Source organism: Stigmatopora nigra, chromosome 3, assembly GCF_051989575.1.
Source record: "Stigmatopora nigra isolate UIUO_SnigA chromosome 3, RoL_Snig_1.1, whole genome shotgun sequence".
NCBI classification, from domain to species: Eukaryota; Metazoa; Chordata; class Actinopteri; order Syngnathiformes; family Syngnathidae; genus Stigmatopora; species Stigmatopora nigra.
In genome coordinates, this window is record NC_135510.1 from 16,692,420 (window position 1) to 16,716,142 (window position 23,723).

Below are 23,723 nucleotides of genomic sequence, written 5' to 3' on the forward strand. Positions count from 1 at the left end.
TTTTACCCGTATCTCAAGATAAAAGTTTGCTCAAAATTTTACTCGTATCTCAAGATAAAAGTTTGCTCAAAATTTTACTTGTATCTCAAGATAAAAGTTTGCTCAAACTTTTACTTGTATCTCAAGATAATGTTTGCTCAAAATATTACTCGTATCTCAAGATAAAAGTTTGCTCAAAACTTTACTTGTATCTCAAGACAAAAGTTTGCACAAAATTCTACTAGTATCTCAAAATAAATGTTTGCTAAAAATTTTACTTATACCTCAAGATAAAAGTTTGCTCAAAATTTGACTCGTATCTCAAGATAAAACTTTGCTGAAAACTTTACTTCTATCTCAAGATAAAACTTTGCTCAAAATTTGGCTCGTATCTCAAGATAAAAGTTTGCTCAAAATTTAATCGTATCTCAAATTGCCCATATTTCGAAGTACCACTGTACCATACAAGTGTATAAATCCCAACACATCTATCAGGACAGCAGTTCAGTCCCCACATTCACCTGATAACTGTCCATCTCATCTCCATCAGGGCCGCCAATGGTATTTGTGATCTCAACACAGCCCACCGACACAGCCAACACGACCTCTGATATGAGCGGCATGGTTCCCGAGTCCTGAACGGAGCGAACATCCACCTGGATCCTCCTCGCTTGACCCTACATAAACAAAATCCAGAGTACAAGTTTACTTTGAGGCCCTTTCTGTCCACCAACCCTTCCTTAAAAAACAAAATACTTGTCGAAGCTGAAAGATCCCGCCAGTGTTGACGTCACGAGCCGGAACGACTTCCACCGGGACAAAGTCTCCGTTCTCGTTAATCTCCAGGATTTGGATCCAGAGTTCTAGCCGGCGTGTTACTTCGCTCCACCTGAACGTTATGTATTATAAAATGTACGGATCTCTAGGTGAAGTGAGGAAATGTCTCCAAGAAAATATTCCTCACCTGTCTCGCAGGGTTCGCGTTTTAGCCTGAATGATGCTCAAGTCCCACAAGGCCGGATTCCGACCCGCATCCGCCTGCCTGTGTCCGAAAACCTCGATGGCCACGGCTCCTTCCGTCAGGTATTCGATGAAATCTTCCGACACGGACACGGCCAGTTCCTTGCAGCTGTCGAACACCACCATGCAGTGCGGGTCCTTAGTCCCGGGCGACGAGGACGCCGGGTCCACCTCGGGGGCCACGATGATAGGCTCGGGTTGGTCCCAGAATGAGTATTGGCAGAAGACGAAGTTGGACAAGTGCTGGGGGAGACCGGTAGCCTGCAGGATTTTAATCTGGGGAACATTGACAAGTGATAATGAGGATTTAGCATCATTTGAGTAATATTGGCAATTAAAATTTTGGCATGAATAAAACGGATAATAAAATGAAAAAGGTAATTTAAAAAATTAAAGAATACTATCTGTACTATCATTTTAATTAAAAACCCCAAATTATGTCCACCTTTTTGTATGTATTTTAAAAAAATATTATCCATTAAGGTAAAACTAAAGAGAGAATTTACTGCATGACCTTGCTTTGAACAGAAAAATAAATAAAATGTGGTTTTCTTCCCTTGATGTGGAAAAATATTTTTAAAAAAGTGGAAAAATGAAGCATTTGTTTTAGTTCACCCACTGGTGTCTTGCAAGAGTGAATCTATCCTGACTAATGTAAGATTAATAACCCTAAAATCGAGAAACAAACACCCGCGACTTCGGTCCATTTCTCACCATACAGACGAGTTTGCGGTCTTGAATTTCTAAATCCAGATTATTGTCCGCATCGTCTCCACCGGCGACGTTGTCCTCCAGAGCCCCTCCGACCCGGACCACCTCCACGTGTAGCCGGCCAGCCACCTCAAGACCAAACAACCAAACATTATTAATCCTTAATATAAACGCCTCATTTAAAGCATCTTTCTTAGACCCCATTCTTTACCTCTCCTTTCTGATTGATGATGGGCACCGCATACTGCAGCTTGACGTCATAGAAAAGGCAGGAAAGAAAGACGTTGGCCACGCCGATCAAGCTGTGGTTCTCCTGCTCGTCGAAGAAGGGGTCGGCTCTGCGGAAATACGAGCGCATCCCCTGGCCGGGCAAAAAGATAGGGACGATTTTTTTAATACACACGAGTTTTCTAGATATGGAATTTGCTCCGAACTTACAGGTTTGTCGTTGTCGTGCTGATGGTAGTCCTGCCACTCCTGGTAGAGTTCCCTCATGTCCACCAGACGGTTCTCGGTCTTCTCTAAGCTCCAAATTTGCTTGCCGCGGCAACGACGTCGCACTTGAATGGCGGGTTCGCTCAGAACTGCATCCCTCTAAGTAAATAGAAGAAAACAGTCTTGAGTAACATTAAACAGGCAAACTACGGCTTTACTTTGCACTTTATACTTTACTTTGTACTTTATACTTTACTTTGTACTTTATACTTTACTTTGTACTTTATACTTTACACATGATACTTTACTTTGTACTTTATACTTTACACATTATACTTTACTTTGTACTTTATACTTTACACTTTACTTTGTACTTTATACTTTACTTTGTACTTTATACTTTCCTTTGTACTTTATACTTTCCTTTGTACTTTATACTTTACACTTTACTTGTACTTTATACTTTACACTTTACTTGTACTTTATACTTTACATTTTATAATTTACTTTTTACTTTATACTTTACTTTGTACTTTATACCTTATTTTGTACTTTATACTTCTTACTATATATTTTTACTTCACTTTGTACTTTATACTTTTTTACTTTGTACTTTTTACTTATTTTGTACTTTATTATACTTTTTACTTTACTTTGTACTTTATACTTTTTTTATACTTTATACTTTTTACTTCACTTTGTACTTTATACTTTATTATACTTTATATTTTTTACTTTTTACTTAACTTTGTACTTTTTACTTTACTTTGTACTTTATACTTTATTATACTTTATACTTTTTACTTCACTTTGTACTTTATACTTTATTATACTTTATATTTTTTAATTTTTACTTAACTTTGTACTTTATACTTTATTATACTTTATATTTTTTACTTTTTACTTAACTTTGTACTTTATACTTTTTACTTTACTTTATACTTTAATGAGTGATGAGTATGTTACCACATTAGTCCTTTTTTCAGTTTATGTTTCATAATAGGGTGCGTTAAAAAACATTTGACGGGTTGACCACTGGTGGACCCCGTAGCACATTTTGGACAACCGCTCATCAAGAAACAAAGTAGAAACTCGATTTGAAAATAAAAGTGCGGTTGAACTGGCCCACCTTGCGGTTAGCATTGAGGTTGTCTGAAGGGATCTGCAAGGTGACTCGGTACTCTGTGTGACGTTCCAGTTCTTCGGAGATGAAGCAGGCCTCTTGCGCCAGGAGGTTAGCTCTCACAATTTGTTCCCGCAGTCGCCTCAAACTCCTCACCAACACAGCTTCCCTGAAAGAGAATAATTGGAGTTCAGGAAGACGGTAGAAAAGGGAAATGTGCAAGAGTGTCAGACTCGGGTTGGTTCGCGGGCCGCATTAACGTCAACTTGGCTACATGTGATTATTTAGACATAATATTTTGATTTATTTTAATAAATGGATTAAAATAACTGGATTAAAACCCCTGAATATTCAGCTTTTTATAGATCTAAAACATTGTTTATTTTAGCTTTTTTTATAAGTATATTTTTAGATTTTACAAAATAATTTTTGAACTAAAAACTGAAAAAATGGATAAAAAATGACAATTATTGATTTAAAAAGGGGAAAATCAAGAAATGTTATATACATCTAGACTCTTCATTTTAATTTGATCCTAAAACAGAAAGTCGGCACTCATGATTTACTTTCTCGGGCCACACAAAATGATGCGGCGGGCCAGATTTGGCCCCCGGGCCGCCTCATTGACAACGGTGCTTTACTAGAAACAAATCTAAAACATTTGAAGCGGACTCGCCACTGACCTGTCCTCGCTCCATTGTCTCAATCGGCTCTGAGCGCTGCTGGAGTGGCTCATGCCTCCCATGCTGAGCCTCTCCATGCTACGATAATGCGACTGCTGACCAGCACTTGGCGGTCCCGGTAGAGTGCCGGATAGGCGGTCCGGATTAAGCTTGCGACGCAGTTGCTGGAGCTCCTGCTCGTACATCTGCCTCTGTCGCTCCAGGGCTGAACGTTTTTCCTCCTCGTGCTGCCTCTCCAAAGATTGCAGGACGCTCTGCATGGGGTCTGACGAGCCAAAAAAAAAAAAAATTGAGTGTTAACATCCGTGCTTCCTGATGGTGTCGGCATTTGTGTGTACCGTTGCTGCCCAGAGCCTTCATCATGACTTCGGTCTGAGCGAACTCGTAGGAGAAACTGACTTCGCTGGACGCCTCGCTGGCTGAGTCTCCGTCGGCGTCCAGCTGTTCGCTGCTTCCGCTCTTCTTCACGGCGCCACCGTCACCCTCTTCGTCGTCGCCGGTTCGAGCGCGACGCTTGGGAAGGTTGATCCTGCATGGAAAAGGGATCAGTGAGTCAAAATTTGGAAGCGTATCTTTTACTACTCGCATATAAGCCTGTATTTGTCGGACAAAAAAATGACTGAATCGAGCAACCCAAATAAAACACTAAACATTTATTTTGACGTCTGTGAATGAAATTACAGGAAAGAAAATCTAGCTTTCATAAATATTTCGACATTAGAAGCAATTTGGCCGCCACAACATCTTAAACTTAATAAAAATGTTAATTTATGTCATTAAAAAGCATCAAATAAATTCTCATCAACATAGACTTATTCAAATGGAATAATTTTATATTTTGCATTTACAAAGACATGCTAAAGACATTAACTGCCTTATGATATTGACCCCCCTAGTAATGTGCTTTTGATTTATACAGTAGCTCAGAAATACAACGTGATGATTTTTCTTAATATTTTCCATTCAAAGTAACAAAATTGTACTCTATTAAAACCATGAATATGGAGGTGAAAATTGTGAATCAGAGGCGGCTTATACGCGAGAAATTGTTAAATTCAACAATTTTAAGGCCATTTTAAGGATACGGCTTATACGCGGGTGAGGCTTATATGCGAGTAAATACAGTAGTTTAATAGCAAGCCGGGAATTGATATTGGCACATTGTTAAAATCAAGTCACATGCAAAAATATGCAATTGGGACATCCCTATCTCTTAATATACATTACCTGAAAAAATGGTTGTTCCCCCAAAGAATCCGGTCGCCATGGTGAAGCTGCAGCGCACACGAGGCCGGAGACCCATTTACACACGTTCTGTCAAAATAGATTTTAGAACCAAAATCAACATTTTTTTCACATAGAAGTTGTAACAAGATAGATTTTCACTGCCCAAGGAGACAACCGACACAAAGATATATTTGTAGTTGTTACCGAGCATTGGGGTACGGGGTGATGATGACGGCGCCATCTGCACCGATGTCGATAACGCAGTGTTCGGCCTGGATTCCCATGCCGCACAATTGAATGTCCTGCGAATCTGCCGAGCCCACCTGGGTGTGGACCTCCTAAAACCAGACAAGGAATTAATTTAGCCTGATGGAGTCATTTATTGCGCCGTGTGTATACCTTTAAATAGTAGACCAACAGCTCATTGAGTGCCGGGTCCGCATTGAGGTTGACTAAAAAGCTCTTATCGTCTCCTACTTTAATACCGGATGACTGGAGGGAAATACCCAGACTCTCCAGCTGCTTCTGACGCTCCTGTTAAAATGGGATAGAGTGAGTTTAAAACATATTGTTTAAAAAACTGGAGATTGAGAGGGTGGTCGTTGTCTCACCTGTGCAACCTCCTCCGTTTTGCGAAGTTTATCCTCCCATGTGACGGTCATCTCGTGAATCAACTTTTCAGACTCTTCCAGGCGCTCTTTGAGCTCAGGGGCTTTCATTGACTGTGTAAAACACAAAATAGATCAGGTGGAATTAATGTTTCTTAAGGGAAGGTTATGTTCCAAACGTGGGCAAGTATTGTGATTGCGCAATATTCTTGCGCATCATCAAACTCTACACACATACATTTTGCTAATGGCTACTAAAATTGAGAAATTTAATTTAAAAAGTACACTTCAACCCCCCTAAAAAATTATTTGTTCAAATTTATATAATGAGCCAATTTTAGCATTAAGAATAGCATTTTTTGTTTGATATGTCCTATAATGGAATTTTAACTTTGGATTAGATTAAAATTGTTGCTTTAATTTAATTTATGGCAAATTAACGGCAGGTTATATTCCAAATGGGGCAACTATTGTGACTGTGCAGTTTTCTTCCACATCATCAAATTTGACACACATTAATTTTGCTAAGGGCTACTGAAATTGAGAAATTTAATTAAAACATTACACTTCAACCCCCCTAAAAATATTTGTCCACATTTACATGAGCCAGTTTTAGCATGAGTAATAAAAAGTTTTTGTTTGATGTCCTACAATAGAATTTTAACTTTGGATTAGATAAGAATTGTTACTTTAATTTAAATTATGGCAAATTAAAAGCCATTAATGTAGTTGGCTTCCCTGCTTTTTTGAATCAAATCAAAAGTTTTTGTCATTATACACAGCTGCGTTAGTGGTACTACTTTCCCAGTAAAAACATAAATAAGTAATATAAAAACATAAGTAATATAAAAACATAAATAAGTAATAAAAGCATAAAAAGTTGCGTTCTCACAAAGTAAATTCTAAAATATTGGCAATAAATACAATGCAACATCCCAATCAAAATGGACTTGGATATGTAACACACTTATGGACTGCCTAAGAATTAAATAAATGTCCTTTAGTTTAAAAAAACTAAAGAAAAAAATTATCTTGCATAAAAAAAACACTGTCTTCTCACCTCGGCTTGAGTGAGCTGCACCCTCAACTTCTCCACTTCTTCACGCAATTCCCGGATAATGCGAGCGTTGGGATCCTCATTGACGACGGCGTGGTTGACGATGCTCTTAGCCCGGTCGGCGTAGCGTAACGTGGACAGCGTCTCTTCGTAGTTGTCGGCCGCCGGGCTGACCGTGGCCACCATAGCCGTGCGGCTGTTTCCGCCAAGACAGTCCTTTGAGCGCCAAAAGGTGAAGCAAAGTTAAAAAGGAACAGGGAAGGATAAGGCGACTACAAAAGTGCGCTTTTTTACCTTCAGCAACCATGTCAGAACGGAGTCTCGGTATGGAACAAATTTGTTCTTGTTCTTGGCGGTTCCTTGTTCTGCCAGAGCGGAGATGACCAGGCCTAGTGTCGTCAATGACCTGATGGGCAGGTAAACATAGTCCTGTTTATCAATTTCTATTTTAAATAGTCTTTAATAAAATTAATTAGGCTGACTCCCCAAAACAGGCCTGAAAATTAGTGTTATAATGATGTCGATATTCGCATTGGAAGAAGCTCCAATAGGGCGTGATAGCAATTATTTTACATTTGTGTAAGTAATTCAGTGTATTAAAGTGTTGTAAATAAAGAAAATGTGGTATGAGCATCATACAAAAACACATAATATCGCACTTGGGATAAACAAATTGTATCGGTGTACTCCTGAAAACACAAAATATCTTACAAATGTGATAAATACACTACAATATTCATGCATATACATATATGTGCTTATATATGTATGTGTATGTATATCTACATTTATATATTTTTTCAGCAACAGTTATTCATGTATATATTTATTCATGTATTTATTTATTAACTTATTACTTATATATTTAGGTCTAAAATGTATTTTTCTGTGTCTGTATTCTCACCCTCTTGCTACTGTGACAACAAAATTTCCCGAATACGAGATGAATAAAGTTATCCAATTCAATCCAATAGCATCTCCAATAATTGCAGTAAAGTAATTATACCAATAGATGGTAATGTTGCCCTCTGTTGTATGCTACGAGTATAGAAAATGCTGCCAACAGATTGGTAGATATTTTGTAAATAAAATAATAATAATAATAATTTAAATATGATTTATTAATTTATTTTTCCACTCTGAAAGACTGCAAGCTAAAATTAAGTGTGCTTTGGGTCAGTAGTATAAAGTCCTTATTCACATGAGATAACCCGTCTTTGGATACTAGAGTGCATCTTTGTTTTCATTTTCATGCTCTGCATTTTAAGAGAGTTGGCCAAATTACAAGGCGCACTTGAAGGCAACAGTGCAGGCACGTGTATCATTACATCACACAGTAGCTAGAAATCCATTACCAAAATGCCGTGATATGAAGATAAAATTAGTGATAAGTAAACAATGCTAGAATAGCAAATGTGTGTGAGTGCGCATAAGTATTACATACTTGTTTATGTTACTTCCTTCCTTGAGTCGCTCTCCCGCCGCTCCGGTTTTTGTCGCTCTCTCGCTTCCAGCCAAATCTACTAAACTCAGGCGACTCACTTTCTCACCACTCGTCTACAAGAGAAAGAATGGACGAGGGTCCAAAATAAAAGGGAACACATTATTTTTTTGCTCATTTGAGGCATTAAAAAAATATGTTTCAAGGCTGGGATCATTGTTGACAATACAAAAGGCTATTGTTATTTTACAGAGTCTGCAACTCAATTTCTACAACCCATAAATTAAGTATTGACACTTTTTGGGTGTAGTTTTCCAATTGACACTTTTCATACCAAACAAATGTCAGAAGAAAAAAAAACATGGACCATAAAAGTGTTAAGTGGTTCACAAGTTTGGGTATTGCCATGTTTTGTGTTGCTGTGATCCAAATTAGTGTCAAATTTAGGTCAAAACATTGTTCTTGAGAATTTTCCAGTAGAGCATGGTTTCATAACTCAAGAGGTCATCCAGGCCCTGAGGTAGCAAAGCAGCCTTTTAGCAACCATATTTGCAGATTGCAAGATTTTACTCTCTCTTGAAACCCTTAATATATTACAAAGAAATACAGAACTCCCCTCAAAAACCTCAACTTTAATCTCATCAATCCATATATCAGTCTTCACAAAGTATTGGGAAACGAGACATGTTATTTTTCGGTCAGTTGTGGTTTCCACTTTGTACCAGTGCCAAGAATGCAATTTTTGTCCAGTCTCTTCCAGATTGCTTATTATTTTATCATTAAAGTCAAATGAGACAAGGGAGATCTCCAATTCTTTAGATGTCCAGGATTCTTGTATGACCTCCTTAATAAGTCATCACTCAGTTTTTGGCCATTTTTGTTTGTGACCGGACGTTTGGTTGCCAGTGTTTTGGTCTCTTTTAGTCGCCGGTCAAATCTACTTTGATATTAAGCAGTACTTATATATTAAACTCTCTCTTAGATATTAAACTCTCGTGAATGAAATTTTGAGAGCTGGTTTCAACAGTAAACTCTGTCACCAAACGTCCGGGCGACCAAAACGTCCGGCGACCAAAAACGTCCGGCGACCAAAAACGTCCGGCGACCAAAAACGTCCGGCGACCAAAAACGTCCGGCGACCAAAAACGTCCGGCGACCAAAAACGTCCGGCGACCAAAAACGTCCGGCGACCAAAAACGTCCGGCGACCAAAAACGTCCGGCGACCAAAAACGTCCGGCGACCAAAAACGTCCGGCGACCAAAAACGTCCGGCGACCAAAAACGTCCGGCGACCAAAAACGTCCGGCGACCAAAAACGTCCGGCGACCAAAAACGTCCGGCGACCAAAAACGTCCGGCGACCAAAAACGTCCGGCGACCAAAAACGTCCGGCGACCAAAAACGTCCGGCGACCAAAAACGTCCGGCGACCAAAAACGTCCGGCGACCAAAAACGTCCGGCGACCAAAAACGTCCGGCGACCAAAAACGTCCGGCGACCAAAAACGTCCGGCGACCAAAAACGTCCGGCGACCAAAAACGTCCGGCGACCAAAAACGTCCGGCGACCAAAAACGTCCGGCGACCAAAAACGTCCGACGACCAAAAACGTCCGGCGACCAAAGCGTCCGGGCGACCAAAACGTCCGGGCGACCAAAACGTCCGGGCGACCAAAACGTCCGGGCGACCAAAACGTCCGGGCGACCAAAACGTCCGGGCGACCAAAACGTCCGGGCGACCAAAACGTCCGGGCGACCAAAACGTCCGGTGACCAAAACGTCCTGGCAACCAAAACGTCCGGCGACCAAACGTCCAAGCAACCTATTTTTTGGCTAGGGGGGAAAAGTCTACTACAGTTCCATGTTTTCTCCATTTGTGGCTAGTGGTACTTCCCTGTGGTAACTATATATATTCCAGACATACAGAATCTATCTCACTTTAATCCTCCTGTTCCTGAATCTATTTGGATTCTGACATTTGGTTGCAGTTTTTTAAGATCTTTTTCTCAACGTTATTCTGTCAGCCAGATTGTGTATAGCATTATTTCCCAGAGTACAAAAATAGCACTAGAACCACATAGTGCAATTTCACCCAGGCTTCCTTGCTAAGGTCGCCTAGTAAATGAAGCTGGCTGTTGTCAATTATTAACGTGAATTGCCGGTGGCCGCTTTGTGACCGCAAACAGTGTCAGGAATCAAATGTGGGAAGCCTTCAGCTCCGAGTTAAAGTGCTTTGCTTTCAAATGACAAGCCTAATAAGCCTAAATGAGTAAATTAAGTCTAGCAGAAGACAACACCTGCTCCCCACAGAACTTAGTGTTACAGTACACTAATATTTTTCTCTAATATTTCTCACAATTGGTCTGTGTTTGACATACCCCAGACTGCACGTCTGTCAGGGTGTGCGTGAGGATGATGTTGAAGACGGCATGTGATCGACTGCTCTCCTCGTTCATGTTGGTGGCAGCGACGGTGCGAGACTTATTGCCCTCTGACATCAGCACCTCGATGTCCTGTCAATGATTGAATTGCTGCTTAATACACTTACATGTTGAATGTACTATGCTAATGTTAAAGATATGAACTCAATGGCTTCATTAGACATTCATTCAATTTCAACTCATGTTAATTTGCACCTTCCCAGTCAAAATGGCTTGGACGGTTATTGTCGTCATTGCCATTTAATGTATTAATAAAATAAGGCCATTTAAAAAAACTAATTCTTTAAAATATTTTCAACAGAAAATGTAAAACCAAGTTATTTGCTAATTATTTTTACACACAAAAAAAAAACTTAATCCAAAACACTGATTCCTTATACCGTCTCCTCATTGGTTCACAAAACATAAGCAACATTTATTTAAAAGGTTTTGTTAAAAAATAAAAAAAATAAAAAGTGAATAGTATTTTTTCATTTTTTTGCAATATAGTCAAACTCAATGCATTTTTTTGTAATACCGTATATTCACGACTATTATAAGGCGCACCCTCAACGACTGACAATTTTTCCATATGTAAGGCGCACTGTATTATAAGGCGCACTGTATTATAAGGCACACTGTCTGTTTTGGAGAAAATTTAAGACTTTTAAATGCGCCTTATAGTCGTGAAAATACGGTAATCCAAAATGATCCAATTTAAATCTAAGTGAGTACTACTACTATCTGACTTTTTGCAGGATAATATAGGGACCCATACAAAACAGCCTATCTCTCACCAGTACACACTTCTGTTATATTCAAATATTTGTCAAATAATCCGAAAAAAATACAAAGAATCATATTTTAAATTCACCTTATAGCAAGCCACTGCTAACCGAGACAAGCCATCCACATATGGACCCAAAACTTTGTGCTCTCGGACTCTCAGCGTCTGCCTCCCCCTGCAAACAAAACAAAATTATCTACCTCACATTAAAATTCTCATGGTTATAACCACATTACAGCATCTGGGTGAGGGCTTGGTGACCCTAAACCCAGCCTGAGAACCTTATCATGAACAGAGAACATATGGTTGTCAGATGTACTACTCTTCTCCAAGTCAAAGGTCAGGTCAGCATTGTATTTATCAAGGACTTACCCTTTAGGGTCCAGTAGATCTCGGACTTTTTCGTTGTAGATCTCCATGTAAGAGACCTCCACGGTGAACTTCTCCTGCTCACGCTGTTCCGTCTGGGTACGGTCAAACAAAGCGCTACAGAGTCGGGGTATGAGACCCGGCTGGTCCACCGAACCCATCATGGTGTAGGACTTTCCAGAACCTAATGTTTAAATAAAGAGAAGGAAATGTACCTTCTTTTTTTTTAAATGGAGATGGTTTTAGCAAAAGCTTCCAAAAATATATATATGAACATATTACAGTGAAACATAGCCCTTGAAAACATGCAAAATTCATGAGATGAATGCTAAAAGCTGGCTATTTTTGGGCTATGCTTGATACCAATGGGGATTGTGGGATTTTCTCAATGCTATTTTTGGGGTATTATAAAACAACAAGTTAAGAGAATGGGTTGAATTTAACTAAACTTAAAAAGAAGGAACCAAAGGGTGATATGAACAAGCTCCTATACAAGTTCATCAAACATGACGGGCATTTAAAGCGATATTATGACAACATGGATTTTATTTTTTTGTTTTGTAAATTGGAGTGACCTATTTTTGAACCCAATCATTTATAAATATTCAGTATTTATTGCAAGATGGGAATATTTTATAACATAAAACTTGGTAGCGAATGAGTTAAAGTTGTGTTTTTGTGGTTAGATTAGAACTTTATTTCACCCTGTATTCAGGAAATGTCTTGGTTGCCATAGCAAGACATACATAAGACACACAAGACATTGTAGACCTAGCTAAAAAAAACTGGAGCCACACACAAAAAGCCCACAAGACTATATGTAAACACACTAGCGGAAAATGTATCAGTTTTTTGCTGCAAAAATGTACCATAACTTACCAGTTTGTCCATAGGCAAAAATACAGGCATTGTAGCCAAGGAAGGCGTTATGGAGAAGACTTTCTCCAAGGCACTGAAACACCACCTCCTGACCTGAAATGACAGATACGTTACATTCACATTAACTCAATTCAGGACCAAAAAACGGTAAGGATGTCAACAGAAAACCAACCGGCAAATCTCTCTTTGTCCGATTCATCCATAGACCAGAAGCAGTAGTCGTAAGCAAACACCTGGTGACCACAAAAAAAATGGCTGTAAGCTACGGTGTGATTGTAAAACGGTGTTTTCAATAGCGAGTCACTCCGACACAGCCGTGCTTTTGTTTGACGTGACTCACGATTTGAAAAAAAATGAGCTCACTGCTGACACGGTTAAAAATGTCTGCATTACCTTCGCCTGATTCCTGGTGATGTCACATGGGTAGAACAGGTCAGAGATCATGAAGACAAAGACAGAAACAATATTTAGCACAGATTTCAGATGTTATGGTACTTATTCATAGCAGAGAATCACAGTTATGTGTTTTTTTTTGAAGATGAAGCAATAGAACTTGAAATCTCCAGGCGCTAACCACGCATTTAATTGACCTTTGCGTGTGTGTGTATTGACTTCCTGGTTGCTTGTCATGTGACACAATGAACTTGTGTTTATCTTCAGGGTATTGGGGTAGGCTAGCGTAAGGGTTGGGGGGATGGTACTTGGGTTGGCATAGCTGGGGGTAGAAAGGGGTTTGAGTTATGATAATGGGAGTCAAAGCGACGTTTGGAAGGAGGAAAGAGGCTATGAATGTCTGTTAACAGATAGATGGGTGTAAATTAGGTGCAGGAAAGCAGACAAAATGTGTCCAGAAAGAGGATTATTTTCCTAATGCAGTATTGATACTTTATACAGGGGTAAATTTGGAATAATTATAATTCTCATGAGGGGCTTTGATTTGTACCCTGACTGTTTGGAAAAAAAACAATGTAATTTTTTTAGGACTCATGAATAATTGCTACTACAGGCTCATTAGCCACTTTTTAATTAGCTTGTTTGGTAATTAAAAAATATACGCGGCAGCATTGGCTATTTTTCTTGCAATAAAAGCATATACGCCAACCAAATCCTGATCCTACGTTAGTAGACACTGAAATGGGATTATTTATAAATACACTGGTCCCAAAAAAAAATAATTTTTATATAGTGTCAAAGTGGCGGCCCAGGGGCCAAATCTGGCCCGTCGCTTCATTTAGTGCGGCCCGAGAAAGTCATTCATGAGTGCTGACTTTCTGTTTTAGGGTCAAATTAAAATGAAGAGTATAGATGTATAATAAATGTCCTGATTTTTCCCCTTTTTAAATGAATAATTGTAATTTTAATCATTTTTTTCTGTTTTTAGTTCAAAAATCATTTTGTAAAATATATAAAAAGCTAAAATAAACATTGTTTTAAATCTATAAAAAATTGAATATTCGGGGCTTCTAATCCACTTCTTTTAATCCATTTATTTAAAAAAATATATAAATATTATATCTAAAATGCCACCCTTGTGCTAGATGGTAAGATATGCAAGGTAATGGTACACAAATAGTAGAAAGATCATTTTAGGACTGGCTTAGTTCGCAAAAATGCAGTAGTCGGGGAAGATAAATTATGATTTATGGAAATGGATCAAGGCCCTGGCCTATGATGTAAGGCTCTCATTCTGGGACAATTCCAAAGTGAATACTTTGATCAACTGCTACTAGAGAGCGCAACCATATGAGCCTTGGTCATAAGACTGTAATGACGTGCCAAGCCAGACGGCGCAATCTGGGTCTGGGAGCATCCGTTTTGGGAGGGTGGGTCGTCTAGTCAGGACAACAAATCCCGTCTGTCTACTGTCAAAGTGTCCTTGGGCGAGATAATAAACCATAAATTGCAGTTAATAAAGCACAACAGCAATGCTTGATGGTTATTTTTGAAGATTGGCCATGAAAAAAGGGGGGCACCAGTCAAGAGTTTCTGGTTTTACTTGGCCCGCTTTCTTCCACGTACGACCCACAAAGATAACCCAACCCCCAAAATGAAGAAAAAAAAGAATCCCTTCCGAAACCCTGACACCAAAAACTCCAGATGGAAATTCCTTAAGCAACCGCGTACATTTCTTTGTTGATTAATCGAGTGGAAGACTTAAAAAAACCACATCTTACAATGCCTGACTGTTGCTTCAAGTTGGAACCAAGGACGTTTCAAGTTATCATTTAAATTCCACCAAAAACCGGATCTTACCAGCCGTTGATTTAAAATTAAACATCCTGCTCGGTCCATCTGTGCATTGTTGGCACCAGGAAGAAAATGTCGGCCAGATGGGCAGAGAGTCAATGCAAATTAGAACTGTAATTCAAATGGAGCAACAGTAAATTGACATGAAAATGTGTAAAAAAATAGGCTCATGGATTGAGATTAACTGATTACTGCCATGGCTGATATTCAGGATTTTGGCTTGTGTCCAATATTAGTCATTTTTGTAGTACTATTACTGGAATCAAGTATTCTGATACTAGATTCATTGATTTTAATGATTGCATCCTTTTTTTATATTTTTAATTATATTACGTAATAAAACATCGAAATAATTTGATATTTTCTTACTATGTATTTTTCTATTTAGCTTTTTAAATACAACCATATATTGTCATTATTTCCATGTAGTCTCCTGCTTTTTATGTATTAGGGATGGTAATAGGGTCATAATTTGGATTGAAAATTATTGGAAATCGAGGTTTTGCAGGGATCGGAATCAGATTAAAAAAAACAATAACAATATCGGTTTAGATTTTTAGGTATTAACTCATAAGCTGCCATTAATGGTAAGAAACATCCAACCCATTTTAGCCGTTAATGAGCTAACTCAACAATAAAATTATCCATAAACACAATGCAAAAAACAGCCTATTTTATAATGTCTATATTATCATTGACATTATTAAGCAAAACTTGCAGTAAAAATAAGTAAATGTCAAATTATATTGGGAGACCAATTTTAATGATCACCTATGCAAAAAAATACAATTAGTTTAGATGCTTAATTTTGATGCTACACAACTGAAAAAAATGAATATATGATTAATTTCCCTATTTTTTTTAAATACAGTTGTAATGTTGCTATAGCTCCATTGAAATTGGGTAGACAAAAGAGCGACATTGTTGTTGTTGTAGTGCTGGCCTTTAGGCACGTGGCAGGTTTCTGACATTCGCTGTGATGACAGCTGTCGCGGCAGCTTTGAAGAAGACGCCGCTTAAAGAAGACTCGTCTCGCTTCTTGGCCGTCCATTAATGAGGGGAAAGCCCCAATTTAAATTGGGCGGTGAGAATTAGTTGCTCCAGGGGGGAGCCACGGAAAGGCTTCGGGCTTGCTCCTCTACTCTCATCACTGTCATTTAGGAAAATATCTTAATGCATGGCTGCTTCCACCCCCCCTTCCGCCATCGTTCTTGCATTGTTCTTTCAACCCCCCCTTTAGCTGGGACTGTACCATCCACGGCTGCGTGGGGTGGAATGAGAAGTAGAGGCTAGGGGAGGACTGAGACTGGAATGTTAAACCCAAAGCGTGGACATTAACTCATTCGTGCTAATCCATTCTATCCATTTCGACTAAGAAGGGTCGCTAGTCAAAGATGGGCTGCAGACACACAAAAGGGAAAATTGTGCTATGCTAGACGTGATCATAATGCTAATTTTATACATAGTGTATTTACTCGCATATAAGCCGCACCCTGCGTATAAGCCGTACACCAGGGGTGTCAAACATGCGGCCCGTCTGGTGGTTTGGTACGGCCCGGGGGAGAAAGCTGCATTGTATAAAAAAAAATATGTTTTCTTTCAAAATTGTAGTTCTTGTATTATCCGCTAGGGGAGCAGTGTTTTAGTACGTGCAGACAACATGAATTGACATTTATTTATGTTCTTATGTTATTGTCTTGTTCACATTATATTGTTCATAATGTAAAAGGAAAATTCTTTTGATAAACATTTTGATAATTTACTCATTATTTGCACTAATTAGTAGTATTAGTGACTAATACAAGGGAAAAAAGTGGGCTTATTGTTAGTTCTATGTCATTTTGCAATGAGTTTACTGGTCCGGCCCGCTTGATCTCAAATTAAGCTGTATTCGGCCCGCAGACCAAAGGGACTTTGACACCCCTACCGTACACTTAAAATTGTTGAAATTGACAATTTCTCTCGTATAAGCCACCCCTTGATTGACAATGTTCATCTCTATATTCATGGTTTTAATAGGGAGTACAAATGTTTTATTTTGAAGGGAAAATCTTAAGAAAAATATATTTCTGAGATACTGTATGAATCGATTGCTGGATTGCATATTCTAAAAAGGTGTTGTCTGCATGGAGACAAATTCAAAAAGGAAGTCATGTGAGCAGTACAACCAGGAAGTGGGTCCGTAGCGGTCTAGTTTGGCATCCTTTGGTAAGATGGTGGCTTCCTGAGCGAGCAATAGCAGGGACAAGTGAGTTTTTTCACGATTTATGTTAGATACATTTTCTTGAATTACATTCATAGACGTCCAAATACACTTTGTTTAGCGTTTTATTTGTTTATCTTTTCTCTATTTTGAAATAAATGACAGTATCAGCCGCATTATTGCATTAAAGCGTTCTGTCTTTGTAGTTGTGTGCATGTCAAGTCTAATTTATGCGCATATAAGCCGTACCCGGGATTCAGTCATCAATTTTTTTAGTTACAAATATGGCTTATATGCGAGAAAATATGGTAATTGTTTGTTTCTAAAGAAGGGGAGGCAGTCATTGCTAGATGCCCTCTAGCAAATGACAGTTTTTGCTTTTGGCTATTTGAGTGGATTGTGCAGACTGTCTGATAAGAAAGGCTTCAGATGATTTAAAAATAACTTGAGCTTTTGACTGAGAGGCAAGTGGAGTTAAAAATAGTCGCAACTCCAGCTCCCATGCAAGTTTCTTGAAGAGTATTTGAGGGGATAAACGGATGTAGGCTAACACACTGTTGTCCCTGTGCTTGCGTGGGTTTTCTTAAGATACTCTGCTTCTCCCAATATCACAGAAAGAATATTTTTTAAAGTTAATTGAATATTTTAACTTATCTCTAGGTGGAAATTAATCAATGATTTAGGCTAGTGTTTGCCTTAAAATTGGCATATGACCTGGCCAGTGTGGGTGTAAACCACCGGTATTATAATATGAATTCTTAGGATAATGATATCTTATTTGACGATATTACAAAGTAGCTAAGACTTAATCTGACAAATGGTCATCAATCAAATAACTAGAGTACTTCAACTTGATTGTGCTTCAGCTGCTAGTTTAATTATGCATTACTGATCCCAATGGGAAGACTGAAACGCCAAGCTAAACAGCACGCGATCAAATAGGCAGCAAAATTTGGGTAACATTTTTTTACTCTGGCATCTGTTGGCGAGAGTGCACAAACCGGGCAGAATGTTGCACTCTGAGTCCAAAACAAACAAATCTGTGCTAATGTGCTAATGCACTTACTGCCGGCCACGGAACCAGTCATCAGCTACTAGTAACCCAGTTTGTTAGAATCAACTCGCAGAGTGGGAATCAACGCTTAGTTGCAGCTTTAGGCCTTGCAAAAAAAAACTTTGCGTGGCGAAATTAGTCTATGATGGTCGCGGAGGGAGATATTTTAGTGGGGCCTGGCACATTTTCATATGCTTTAATTATTTTAAGACAATAATAAATTATTTTTCTGTAATTTTCTCTAATTTTTGTGTTTCCTCACATCTTTCATGCAAAATTGACCAATTTTAAAGGGTTTAGTTGGTAGTTGTTTGAGGACCGTGGAACAAATTAGCGTATTTAGATATAAAGTACGCATCTACTTACGAAATGTTCAAGTTACGAAACAAGTCTTGGAACCAATTAATTTTGTAAGTAGATATAATATTTTTACTTTTTTTTTAAAAATAGGAAAAAAATAACTCGATCAAAAGCCTTAAATATTCAGTTTGTTATAGATATCAAAAAAATGCAAAATGCTTTTTGAACAAAAAACAAAACTAAAAAATACAATTTCGGATTATAAAAAAATTGCAATTATTGATTTAAAAAGGGCAAAAACAGGAAATATTCCCTAAATATCTATAAATATTCAGTTTGTTATAGATCTAAAACAGATTTTAAAAATGCTTTTTGAACAAAAAACAAGGAAAAAAAATTTGGAGTAAAAAAATTGCAATAAAGGGTAAAAACAGGAAATATCCCCTAAATATCTATAATCTACATTTAAATTTGTTCATAAAACAGAAAGTTAGCACTCATAATTTATTTTCTCGGACCACAAACAAGTGTTTTTCCATGTTTTTTGTGTTTGTTTTGAGGACGCCAATTGTTGAATTTTGACTTCACTTTTTATGAAAAAAAAAATGTAAAAAAAATCTTGAAAATATCATATCAGCACTTTTTTCTGACCAAAGAATTCTTGGGACCACAGCTGTCCTCGCACCTGCGACATCTCCGCTCAAAAAGCCACTTCCTCCTCACTTGAGTAAACGCTGAGTAAAGGCCTTTTCCTTCCTTTATGCAAATTCCATCCATGCATCTGTGCCACCAATACAAGCTCTCTCACCCTTCCCTACACATTTTGTCTCCGCCACGGGCGGCCCGACGAATCTGCAGCCACGCTCTTGTTCCAAACTCCATATAAAAGTCACCGGGGGAAAGTTTATAGTCGACAGATGCTGCAGTGAATGAACCCGCGGACTTCCAACGCCAGGACGACCCACGGTGAACCTAAACGGACTCCCACCCGCCCGTGTCTTGTTACCTCGGAAACCAAAAACCTGAGAAAAAAGGGAGGAAGCCGGCGGAGGAAGACAAGCTGAGTGGAGTCCATCTTTTTTTTTTTTTTTTTATGTGCAATTGTCTGGCCTCTGTCTTTCTTCCGGGCTGAAGCCTTTTTTTCAGTCCTCTCCACGGGCCACCAGATCCTTTTTTTTTCATGCTGTTGATTTAGCCGGCTCAATAAAGATGGAGTGTTGAATAAACTTTGTCCCCTTAAGGTTTTTTTTTTTTTTTTTGCGGTTTGGTTGTAAAATTAATCAAATACGCCTACAGAGTGTAACCGAGACAAAAAATGGGCGAATACTGGAATAGTCACAGCACGAGGGTAAATTAGAATCAGGGATATTTAATAATAGACCTGTTTTTCTCTAATATTATTGAAGTCATATGACATGTCTTGGGTTAAAAATATATGACGGCTAACTCGGTTAAAGGGCCGGAAAGATTCCGAGTTGAATTTGAAGACTACCACAATTAAAAACATTAAAAAAATATCGAGTACAGACATGGGAAAACTACAGCCCGCGGGCCACATAAGGCCCGCTGGGCCTTTTAATCCGGCCCGTCAAAGTTGTCCATATTTTATTTTTCTCCAAGATGGCGCTGTCACGCGGAAGCCAGTGGCAGTAACTGTGTCAACTCTTATTAGTTTTTCAGGTTTTACAGCCCCTCTATCTTTTTTTTAAAATTACATTTGATAATTTCTTAATACATTAATTTTTACTTTACTCTGTACTTTATACTTTTACTTTAATGATGAGTGATGAGTATGTTACTACTTTAGTCCTTTCTTTTTGTTTATGTTTCATATGTACTGTTAACGGATGCACTTTTTTATATGTATCCTATCTAGTGCTGACCAGGTCCATCTATTAAAATTTTAAAGTCAATGTGGCACCCGGGCCCAAAAGTTTGCCCATCCCTGATCTAGTAGGAGTGGATAAAAATACCCAATAATGAAAGATATAATCCTACCTTAGGTCGCTTTTCCCCAGGTTGGCCAGTGCAGGATGGAGGACGGTCTGGTTCTTCACCATCTCCACCACACACTTGGTGTTTAATTCCTTTTCTGTGGACAGGATAGAACATTGTGATTGTATTCAGATAAGCCATTGCTCCAAAGTATATACCATATTTTCACGACTATACGGCGCATGGTATTTTTAGCCGCAGTGTCAGTAACGAGTACTATTTCTGTATTTTAAACAAACAAGACACAGTTTTTTTAGACAGTAGTAGTAGTAGTAGTTGTCCTATTGGCTGATTTATTCAACTTTATCATGATAACAATTTTAGTATTGTTCCATATATAAAGCGCACTGGATTATAAGGCGCCCTGTCTATTTTGGAGGAACTTTAAGACTTTTATGTGCGCCTTATAGTCGTGAAAATACGGTAATCAGACATGAAAGATCCTGTTGATGTGAATAAAAATGAATACTATATAGAAAAAAAGGCTGGGCACCATTCTAGTCAATATATATTCTTGGGAAGGGGGTTGTAATTTTGTTGAACTAATTAACCAACACATTTTCCTTATCATAGTCAGTCACACAGGCTTCTGTTTGACCAGCCTTTGTCCTGAGCCATGTCCCCCCATGTAGTGTATGTACTCTATTCTATCTTCTTACCAGTCTTTGTTCCCCCAATAAATGGAGAAGCGGTGCCGCAAACTAGTCAGCTTTCCCCCACCAAAAGCTACACACATTTTCTACACATTAGTTTTCGCTAAATTAGGTTTAGGTACTTGGTGAGCATAACTGGAGAAGGTAGTTACTAGTAAGGAGGACGTTAGAATTCAACTGAATAACTACAGAATCGTTCTGGAGTACGTTAAGCCGACTCATGGCCGGAATCTGCTGACGTCACCTAATGCTATTCCCGCTAACATGAACATGACATCCGAACAATGTGTGGCATGTTGCATGTCAATGTTGACAACAATAGTCAATTGCAATTTTGGCTACCGTATTTTCTCACATATTAGCCGCCTCTGCGTATAAGCCGCACCCTTAAAATGGTTGAATTTGACAATTTCCCTCGTATAAGCCGCCCCTGACACACAATTTTAACCTCCATATTCATGGTTTTGATAGGGCGTACACACAAACCTTCCACCAGCGTTGTTACACTTCGATTAACACTAAAGTACAAAGCATGTTTTTAAAATTTGCCAGTCCGGTTTTGTAAATACTGTATTTTGTCGCATATTAGCCACCTCCGCGTATAAGCTGCTCCCTTAAAATTGCTTTTAAATCGTTGAATTTTAGAATTTCTCGCGTATAAGCCACCTCTGATACACAATTTTCACCTCCATATTCATGGTTTTAATAGGGAGTACAAATGTGATCTTTTGAATTTTAGAATTTCTCGCATATAAGCTGCCCTGATTCACAATGTTCACCTCCATATTCATGGTTTTAATAGGGAGTACAAATGTGTTACTGTGAAGGAAAAAATCTTAAGAAAAATCATTGCTCGTGGACATTTCTGAGATACTAGATATTGCTGGCTTGCACATTCTGAAAGGTTGTCCCCTTCACAGACAAATTCGAAAAGGAAGTCACGTGAGCAGTACAACCAGGAAGTGTATTACATCTCTAGATGCAATAACAGCATGAGATACACATTACGCAGGTATCAAGGCTTATATTTGAATGATCGACCGCAAGACCTTCAATCAGCCTTAACAAATATTGGGATGTTCTGACATGGTAAACATTACAACCACATGTATCAACGCTATTGGCTTCTGGCCAGTCAGAGCACATTTAACTACGGTAAGACAAAATTGCAGTTTTTTGTGTTTTCCTGGGGAAATCACCACAAGATAATCGCTTTGAATAATCCATTAGAGACACAATGGAACCTTGGCTGGGTTTCTCTAGCGAGGCTGACCGATTCTTCAATGAACCCAGATTGTTTATACGCGTTTAGGCCAATTTAACACTTTGCTGGCCCTTTGCTGGGTGGATTTTAGCTTTTTTTTGCATTTGGTTATAATACATGAAGGTTCTATTTCTGTTTTTGCATAATTTTCTGATGTTTTGGAGACTAATTCCCATCTAAACATATATATTAGCTTTCTGTTAGCCTATCAAACTCTAAACATTATTTTTCTTTTGTATACAGTGCTAACGTCAAAACATTTTTAGCATTTGGTGCATTTTTGCTAATTAGGCCTGTTATAATTATTGTGAATATTTTTTTCCTGAAAAGGGAAACATTTTGGGAGTCCACTACAATGTTTGTCCACAAACTTCTTTTGTTTACGTTCAAACAGCTGTTTTACAATTGGGTGTTATTTCTTCAAGCTAGCGAGAAATGGCGGCGCCTATCAGACTCTAAACATTATTTTTCTTTTGTTTGCAACGCTAACGTCAAAATATTTTTTAGCATTTGGTGCATTTTTGCTAATTAGGCCTGTCATAGGACCTAATTTTCACCCCAAAAAGTGCTTTTGGCAGTTAAAGGGTTAACAAACTAAAATTGACCTTCTACCTAGCAACTAGCCATTTTTTCCACACAAAGTTAATCAATATAGTAGGACACACAGTTGACCCGACCCTGAGCTGTTCATTTAATCGTGAGAACTAGGAAGGTCATCACCAAAAATTGTAGGAAAACTTTAAAATGAGTAAAAAAAATTTAAAAAAAAATGCTAAAACTTTCATGTTTTAAGCCTAAATGTAAAATATGAAGTGATAAGAAAGACAAACGGGAATCGTCACCCTCCCTTGTTTAGCACACCTTCCTCTGGAATTCAATGTTTGATTCATTCTGTAAGAATTTTAAATCAATTTTCTTTCTGTTAAGTTTCGCAAATCAACCTGCCTGAGCAAGTTTAGAGGGAGATGTCTTTTTTAATAGGTTACTAAATTGGTTATTAAAAAAAATAGGAGGATTTCATGTCGAGTGGGGGAGGCAATTTGGAGTTGTTTTTTGTGTCTTGTGATAATCATTTTCTGAGCATTGGTATTACAGTTTAAAGTAGGAAAGTGCTCCCATCTTTATATATTTCTCCCCTAATAAGTCGACTGAAGTAAAGAAAAATAAATAAAATATTTTCTTAAACATTTAAAAAGCAAAAAACAAAATCGCAAAGTCGTAAATATGCGATAAGTGAAGTAGCAATAATTGAGGGATTACTGTACATATATAT

The 23,723-nt window shown here is 38.3% G+C and overlaps 1 protein-coding gene across 1 annotated transcript in view; it reads right to left on the bottom strand.

Annotated features, from left to right (window-relative positions):
* The window catches only part of kif13ba (kinesin family member 13Ba), a 36,623-nt gene that overhangs the window by 7,490 nt on the left and 5,410 nt on the right, over positions 1-23,723 (bottom strand). The window contains exons 2-24 of the mRNA XM_077712809.1: positions 20,537-20,630; positions 13,128-13,140; positions 12,907-12,967; positions 12,735-12,827; positions 11,859-12,039; positions 11,574-11,661; positions 10,658-10,792; positions 8,288-8,400; positions 7,138-7,249; positions 6,847-7,059; positions 5,790-5,900; positions 5,578-5,712; positions 5,383-5,516; positions 5,179-5,265; positions 4,290-4,480; positions 3,952-4,216; positions 3,275-3,437; positions 2,149-2,304; positions 1,922-2,071; positions 1,714-1,839; positions 944-1,275; positions 736-868; positions 501-656 (exon numbers count right to left, since the gene is read on the bottom strand). Coding sequence (XP_077568935.1) covers positions 501-656; positions 736-868; positions 944-1,275; positions 1,714-1,839; positions 1,922-2,071; positions 2,149-2,304; positions 3,275-3,437; positions 3,952-4,216; positions 4,290-4,480; positions 5,179-5,265; positions 5,383-5,516; positions 5,578-5,712; positions 5,790-5,900; positions 6,847-7,059; positions 7,138-7,249; positions 8,288-8,400; positions 10,658-10,792; positions 11,574-11,661; positions 11,859-12,039; positions 12,735-12,827; positions 12,907-12,967; positions 13,128-13,140; positions 20,537-20,630 — 3,242 coding nt within the window. The remainder of the gene's footprint in view (positions 1-500; positions 657-735; positions 869-943; positions 1,276-1,713; positions 1,840-1,921; positions 2,072-2,148; positions 2,305-3,274; positions 3,438-3,951; positions 4,217-4,289; positions 4,481-5,178; positions 5,266-5,382; positions 5,517-5,577; positions 5,713-5,789; positions 5,901-6,846; positions 7,060-7,137; positions 7,250-8,287; positions 8,401-10,657; positions 10,793-11,573; positions 11,662-11,858; positions 12,040-12,734; positions 12,828-12,906; positions 12,968-13,127; positions 13,141-20,536; positions 20,631-23,723) is intronic.